Source organism: Salvelinus namaycush, unplaced genomic scaffold, assembly GCF_016432855.1.
Source record: "Salvelinus namaycush isolate Seneca unplaced genomic scaffold, SaNama_1.0 Scaffold342, whole genome shotgun sequence".
NCBI classification, from domain to species: domain Eukaryota; kingdom Metazoa; phylum Chordata; class Actinopteri; order Salmoniformes; family Salmonidae; genus Salvelinus; species Salvelinus namaycush.
In genome coordinates, this window is record NW_024060364.1 from 78382 (window position 1) to 86221 (window position 7840).

At 43.4% G+C, this 7840-nt stretch overlaps 1 protein-coding gene across 1 annotated transcript; it reads right to left on the minus strand.

The window, feature by feature from the left end:
• Positions 1 to 3298: 3298 nt before the first annotated feature.
• On the minus strand, positions 3299 to 6090 carry LOC120040337 (L-rhamnose-binding lectin CSL3). Its single transcript, XM_038985528.1, has 8 exons — positions 6060 to 6090; positions 5712 to 5747; positions 5587 to 5631; positions 5297 to 5432; positions 5076 to 5194; positions 3727 to 3771; positions 3481 to 3616; positions 3299 to 3404 (listed from the first exon to the last, which is right to left on the minus strand). The coding sequence occupies exons 1-8, from the start codon at positions 6088 to 6090 to the stop codon at positions 3299 to 3301; spliced, it is 654 nt and encodes a 217-aa protein (XP_038841456.1).
• Positions 6091 to 7840: the final 1750 nt, after the last annotated feature.

Sequence of the window (7840 nt, forward strand, 5' to 3'; positions counted from 1 at the left end):
CGTGGTTAGCTAATAGATTTACATATTGTGTCTTCCCTGTAAAACATTTTAAATATCAGAAATGATGGCTGGATTCACAAGATGTGTATCTTTCATCTGGTGTCTTGGACTTGTGATTTAATGATATTTAGATGCTAGTATTTACTTGTGACGCTATGCTAGGCTATGCTAGTCAGCTTTTTTACTGATGGGGGTGCTCCCGGATCCGGGTTTGGGAGGAATTAGAGGTTAAACAAGGGTGTCCGCTGTCACCATATCTATTCGTTATGGCCATCGAAATGTCAGCTATTAAATCATATCAAATAACAACATTAGAGGATTAGAAATCCAAGGCTTAAAAACAAAGGTGTCCATGTATGCCGATTACTCAAGTTTTATATTTAGTCTGCTAGCTAGATCCCTGTAATGTCTCATTGAAGATCTAGATAACTTTTCTGGACTCTCTGGACTTAAACCTAATTATGAGAAGTGTACAATATTACGTATTGGATCTTTAAAAAATACAACTTTTACATTACTATGCAGTTCATATTTAAAATGGGCTGACGGTGAAGTAGAAATGATTGGTATTCATATGAAAAAATATTAAATGGGCCCTACACAATGAATTTAAACAGAAAACAGACAGCTTTATCTGGGACGCTAAACCAGACAAGATACAGTGTGCCTATCTATATTTATCCATTTGTATATTTGTATTTAAACAGGTAAGTTGTCTGAGAACACATACTCATTTACAGCAACAACCTGGGGAATAGTTACAGGGGAGAAGAGGGGGGATGAATGAGCCAATTCTAAACCGGGGATGATTAGGTGGCCATGATGGTATGAAGGAAAGATTGGGAATTTAACCAGGACACTGTGGTTAACACCCCTACTCTTGCGATCAGTGCCATGGGATCTTTAGTGACCACAGAGAGTCAGGACACCCATGTAACGTCCCATCCAAAAGACGGCACCCTACTGCCTTTGGTCGTTGGGATATGTTTTAGACAAGAGGAAAGGGTGCCTCCTACTGACCCTCCAACACCACTTCCAGAAGCATCTGTTCTCCCATCCAGGGACTTACCAGGACCAACCCTGCTTAGCTTAGCTTCAGAAGCAAACCAGCAGTGGGATGATGGGTGGTATGCAGGCCTAGCTGGCTATATAATGAATATGAATTGGGTGTTGTGATATTATTAAATATAAAAGCACTAAACATCTCTAAAATCTTCACTTTGTCAAAAGATTTATTTGAACCCTAAATGGTTCTCAAGTAAAATACTAAGAAAAGTTAATCCACTGTTTAAATAGCGCTTTTGCCTGTGTACAGATTTTGATGTCTCATTTTTGATTGATTGCAAATGATACCTTTTTCTAAGTATCTTTTTCAAACAAGCATTGCAGAGCTGGCTACAATTTACATTTCATCCACCTGAAAAGATAGAACAAATATTAATGCTGAATTTAAATGTGCTGGTTGATAAAATACCTGTATTTATGGGAAACAGTTTGAAAAGGGTATTTTGTTATTAAATTATATTGTAAATTGGAATGGGTGAGTTGTCTTTTATAGAGTTATCAGAAATATATGGAAAGGTCTGCTCAGTCCAAGATTATAACCAATTGATTACAGCATTACACCAAAAATGGAGGCAGGTGGCAGCAGAAGGAGGTAGGGAAGTGGTCTGTCTGCCGAATTTAACAGGATCAAAACTTGCAGCGGAATAAAAATAGCATAAATAGGAATGTATACCAGTTTCATTTGAGGACCAGGATGTTATGTGCCATACAGATTGCAAAATTGTTGGGAAGAGATTCCTCTCGATGATTCAAGACTTGTGCTTTTCAGCTAATGCAGATTTCGTAGTGAGAATACAGAATCAATTGACCATTTATTTTAGTATTGCCCTCAAGTAGGTGCTCAGGAATAGTTGAAAATGCAAAACATTGATCTAAAATTGACCCTAGATATACTGTTGGAGATCAATTACTAATACTATTAACGTTTTTCCAACAGTCTGTAGAGTCTATTCAATGGAAATGGTATGTTAATCACAGCATAGTTGAAATATGCTGCGTAGAAATCCAAAGTGTGTGGCCAGCAGAGACAGGTGGGATGGGCTAAGGGAAGCTGAGGGTTGGGATGTGGAATTGGAGACAAGTGGGGGTGAAGTTGCTGGGCAAAGGATAGAATGAGATGTAAAATACATTCCAGATAAAACCAATACATTTGAATGACACTGAGGGGCTGTGTTGATACAGTTAAGGCTTATGCCATGCAGGTGTTTGTACAAATGAATACTCAGATGGACATGGTGCCATACATGCACTCAAACATTGTTGGCCTGGCTGTTTTTCATGGTTGTTTCTCTTATTTGGTGGTGCATAGGGCAGGGAATAGAATTATTTTATTTCTCAGGGTGGAATGTGATGGTTGAGGGCCAGCTCTTGGATGGCTGTATCAGTCAGGTCCCCCTTTGACATTGTGGGAGATTTGTCGACGTGCCTGTGACCCTGTGTGTCTCTGGATAAGAAGCTGTTAGACTAATGTGATGTAGTTGGGCAGCTTCTCTGGAAGTATGTTTAGTAAGAGAAGAAATAGTCTAGCTGAATTTACACAGTAACAATTGGTTCATGATCCAACCACTTAACTATCCATGTTTGTAGGGTCTACACATTGTATAAACATTTCTCACCCATCCAGGTCTGCTTTGTGACCAGCTTAGCTGGTGATTAATACAAATTAGGACCATTAAGGCTGCTGATGGCATAAGTACTACCCGTCAGTGATTTGAGAGGCAGGTTCAATTGATTTAAAAATTGTTTGACCATCCAGATCACACCGCCTGAGGTGGTCAGGAAAGAGATCACAATGAGTATTAAACTTGTCTACAACTGCCTAAAGGTGGGCACAGATTACAGACATCAAGACAAAGGCACGTTAGCCCCAGGTACAAATGAGACCGGTGAACACCGTGTAAGAGAGAAAACCGGACACATGGTCAGTAATATTGGTGTGACATTTAGTAATATACAAGAGGCAACCAGTATCGTCTTCCAGCCACGTCATTTAATTCAGACCAACAACCAGTTCAGAAATGGTTTAAGAAATGTTTCAGCACAAAATGCACAGGTTTACATTGGTCACTGAAGTAGATTTGGCGGTTGGAGGAAAACAGCACGACCCGATGAAAATGTCCCAGAAGCCTTGTGCATCTTCAGGTTCCCCAGGAAGATATCCTGCAAGACAAACCATCAGTACCAGCATTCTAGTTCCCAGTCATGTGTGCATGAACATATTCAACACTCACATTCAGTAACAGGTGTAAGCCACATCCAAGTACTTGTAGGTTCCGACACAGGGGTCGCCGAACACGGAGTTGGATACCTTGACGATACACTGGCGCTCTCCGTCACACCTGTGTGAAACAGGTAGAGGTTAACATCACAGCCAATGAGTGCCTACAGGTATATGCACACTAAAGGTTTCAGTACCTTTTTGCCATTGTGCTGGTGGTGGATGGGCTGAGGCAGTTGGTGTTTTTGAGTTGTTTATGTGGGCGCCCAATGGAACACACATCGTGTTGACGACGACCATAGTTGGCACGCTGAATATGGATCTCACCCCGATCTGAGGAAGAGAACGAAGAAAAGGATTACCAAATCTGGTTGTTTGTGTGGGCTAGTGACTAACATACGTCACCACATGAATACACCGTACGGTAGTGTTGACCAGCTTACCACATAGTAGTTGAGAATCAGAGCCTTCACATATGATGCTGCTTACTGCAAGGACAACACAGGAGTTACACCACACAAATTAAGACACACATTTTCCTGGTGAAGTGTTAGTGATGGGCACTAATAGGGAATGTTGATTTCAGGTGCATTTTAAACATGTTGGCATGAACTAAAGTATAGAAAGTTATGCGCGTCATCTTCCACCGTTACCTTGTAGTTTCACTTCCTTTTGAACAGTTGGTAAGCTGGTGAAACAGGTCGACCCGCTACACCAAATCTGTATTTCTATGCAGTTTGTGCTGTGCCATCTGTCAGATTAGCTATAGACCCTACCAATCTGTGGGAGTTGCGCTAGCTAGTTACCGTTCACTGAAACATATTCAGTGGTAAACCAGATGAAGTGTGCACAACCATCAAATAAGCTCGAGACACTTCCCTTCCATGTTCTTGCTGGCTAATTGAGCGAGATATGTACATGTAACAAGGAGCAGCAGCAGCATATGAGACAAGTCGAAAAGGTTACTGCAAAAAGGGTCAATGCAGATGGTCAGGGTAGTCATTCAGCAGTTTTATGGCTTGGGGGAAGTGGAAGCCATTCAGGGTCCTGTTGGTTCCAGACTTGGTGCACCCGTACCATTTGTTATGGAGTAGCAGAGACCAGTATGACTTGGGTGGCTCGAGTCTGTATGTAGGGCCTTCAGACACACGTGGTGTCGAGATCCTGATGGCAAGGAGCCCAGCCTGAGTGATGTACTGGGCCGTACACACTACCCTCTGTAGCACCTTGCAGTCAGATGCCATACCTAGTGGTGATGCAGCCAGTCAAAAAGCTCTATGGTGCAGCTGTAGAATTGAGGATCGGAGGGCTGATCCCAAATATTTCTAGCCTCCTGGTTGGGAGGGGCTCGGCCCTCCGTTTCCTGTAGTCCACAATCAGTTCCTTTGTCGTCTTGGCACCACACTTCCAGGTCCCTGACCTCCCTATAGGCTACGCTAACTAAAGTTGTTGCCGGCTACATTTTTCAATAACCACAGCTTGTTGGCTAGCTAGGGTTAGTTAGCAGGTGAGGGTGGTTTACACGTTGAGAAACCCATGCACGTATGAAGCGTTGTGGCCATAAGACGGCATTTAATAAAACGTAGTTAGCAAGCTGGTACCATAGTGGAACCAACCCATTCTATTCCTTTTCTAGCTATCAGCAGAGTGCACTCTTTTACAAAAGAGTAAAGTGGGTAGGAGTATTAAACAATATCCCAACATGCCACAGTCATACCGATAGTACGTTGAATCTAATTATGTATATTGGTGCCCACCACTAAGTGTTATTAGCACACATTCAGAGACTGACTTGTTTCTTGCTGTTGGACACAGGAGTATTTGATGTCCAGGTACTTGTAAGTCCCGACACAGGGGTCTCCAAAAACGAAATTGGATGCCGGCACAACACACTCGCTCTTCCCACCGCATCTTTGTGTTTCAAAGACAGGTAGAGGTCATGAGTTCCTTTCTGTCATCTTGCTGGTTAACACTAGTCAAGGAGTTCCTACAGGTAAACACAGGTTCCAGTACCTTTCTGCCATCTTGCTGGTGGTGGATTGGCTGAGGCAGTTGGTGTCGGTGAGTTGGTTATCGGGGCGCCCAATGGAACACACATCGTGTTGACGACGACCATAGTTGGCACGCTTGATTTGAATCTTACCTCCATCTGAGGGAGATGGGGAAGAGACAATGAAAAGGAGAAAGGTGAGGGACAAAGGAGAGCCAAGTCTGGGTCTCTATGGTGTGGGCTAGTGATGCTAATCTACAGTAGAAACTAGCATAGGTGGTCGGTGAGTATACTGTAGGGTTGACTAGCTTACCACATTGCAGTAAAGCATCAGAGCCTTCACATGTGATGCTGATTGCTGCCAGGACAAATAAACAGGAATTACACACCACTCACATTAGCTTGGTTAAGTAGTATCATCATTATTACATACAGTACCTCCATCCGTTAGTGTACAGCAAGCTGCAGCCAGCACTGAAACAACATCACACAGCTAGTTCAGCAACATCTCACAACATATGCACTTGGACCATGAAGCTAGAATTCAGCATTGGTCTCTATACTAATACATTTCAGTTATACTAAGTGTATTATAGTCAAGTTGAGCATTTGGTCTCTTATTCCAGGCACAAAATGTGACATTTGTTATATGACTTTGTTTTGAATACTTTTTTGCCCAATAGGAACTGAATGTCCCTCAAATCATATGACATTCTTCTATTACTAACATTTGATCGTCTATATTTAAATTCTAATCTGCATCAGATACAGATTTTGTATACTCACATGTGACCACCGTCAGTCTGAACATGCGCATGATTCCAGGTACAGGAGTGGTAGTAACAGAGAAAATGCAACTGATGATTATAAGACCCAATACACCTGGTATTTATGTTATGTGACATGTCTTAATTAACCCAGGTGTATCTCTTTGTCTCCAGGTGCACCTCATTGCAATTAGGGGCCGGCGTTTGCTGGTCTATACCTGGCTATTGAGTCAGTCTCATGGAGTTAGATAGAGGACTCTAGATGGATGAAATCCATTTTGACATGAACACTGCCATTGAGGGCTTCCAACATTTTAAAGTAGCCATCTAGGTGGTGCTTCTTCGTTAAGGAAGAATTACATGGGCCACGTTCAGTCAAAAAACCTTGGATAATTGCAGATATACATTTCATGAATAGAGACAACGTATTTCCTGAATCTACATGTCGGAGAGACATATTTGTTCAAAATAGCATATTGTTATCTGAACCTTCCAAAAGGTTGCATCCTGCTGAACGCACCCCTTTATTCAATCCGGGTCATCAGGAGGGATCAGCCAATTAATTATACTCTTGAGCAAACATTGCATAACTGTATGTGCAGTAAATTGCCTTGAATTGCCTAAATTACCTCTTAAATTCTCAGGGCTGCTGGACAGGTGCCTTGCCCGTCAACGTGCGAGCCCTTTGGGTGTTGCACTTATCAGGCTTTACCGCCACGGTCCAGAAAGGCTGGTCCGAGTGATTTTGTTAATTTATATGTTCCCAGTTGCCACTCCTGTGAAGGGAGACCGCTGCACTTGAAGGCAGTTTGGTGAACCACAGAACCCCAGTACAGGTACTCTACTGTAAACATTATTAAAGTGAACCGTGTTGAATGACTATGTACATATGGCAGCAGTCTCTACGGTACAGGGTAGAGTACCAGTTGGTATCAGCCCAGTACCCTGCTTTTAACAGTGACTAAGATTGGGCAGGGTTCTGGGCGGAGGCCGGCTAGAGGTTACTATTTCAACGTCCGAATGCCTGGAGTAAGAAACTTCTATCTCCAGTTTCTCAGTCTCTTGGGGTTAACTTTGATGCACCTGTACTATCAACTCCTTCTAGATGGTAGCGGGGAGACAAGGCCATGGCTCGGGTGGCTGAGGCCCTTGATGATCTTCTTGGCCTATCTGTGTGTGCTGGAGTGCTGGAGATGTCTTGGAGGCAGGCAGTGTGCCCCCGTTGATGCGTTGGGCTGTCCGCACCACCATTTGGAGAGCCCTGTGGTTGCAAATTCCGGACCAGGCGTTGATACAGCCCTACATGATCGTCTCAATGGTGCACATGTAGAATTTCATGAGGGCCTTAGAGGACTAGCCACATTTCTTCAGCCTCCTGAAGTTGAAGAGGCGCTGTTGAGCTTTCACCACACTGACTCTGTGAATGGACTATTTCAGCTTTATAGTTATAACTTGAAGCTCTTCATCCTCTCCAGTGCGGTCCTGTTGACATGGATGGGGACTAGCTCAATCTGCTGTCTACAGTAGTCCACGATCATCTCCTTTGTTTTGTTGACATTGAGGGAGAGGTTATTTTCCTGGCATCATTCCGTCAGGGCCCTCAAATCATTCCCGTAGGCTGTCTCGTCATTGTTGGTAATCAGGCCTACCACTGTTGTCAGCAAAATTGACGATTGAGTTGCCACGCAATCATGGGTGAACAGGGAGCACAGGAGGAGGCTGAGCACACACCCGTGTGGGGCCCCAGTCTTGAGGATCAGCGTTGCAGAGGTGTTGTTGACTAACCCGCTGGAGTGCCTT

Excerpts from the sequence above, each read along its gene's own strand:
- LOC120040337 (XM_038985528.1), bottom strand. The coding sequence starts at position 6,090 with ATGCGCATGTTCAGACTGACGGTGGTCACAT. Across the intron at positions 5,195-5,296 it reads ACCAGCAAGATGGCAGAAAG|ATGCGGTGGGAAGAGCGAGT; the intron begins GTACTGGAACCT and ends TGAAACACAAAG. Across the intron at positions 3,617-3,726 it reads TGATTCTCAACTACTATGTG|ATCGGGGTGAGATCCATATT; the intron begins GTAAGCTGGTCA and ends TCTCTTCCTCAG.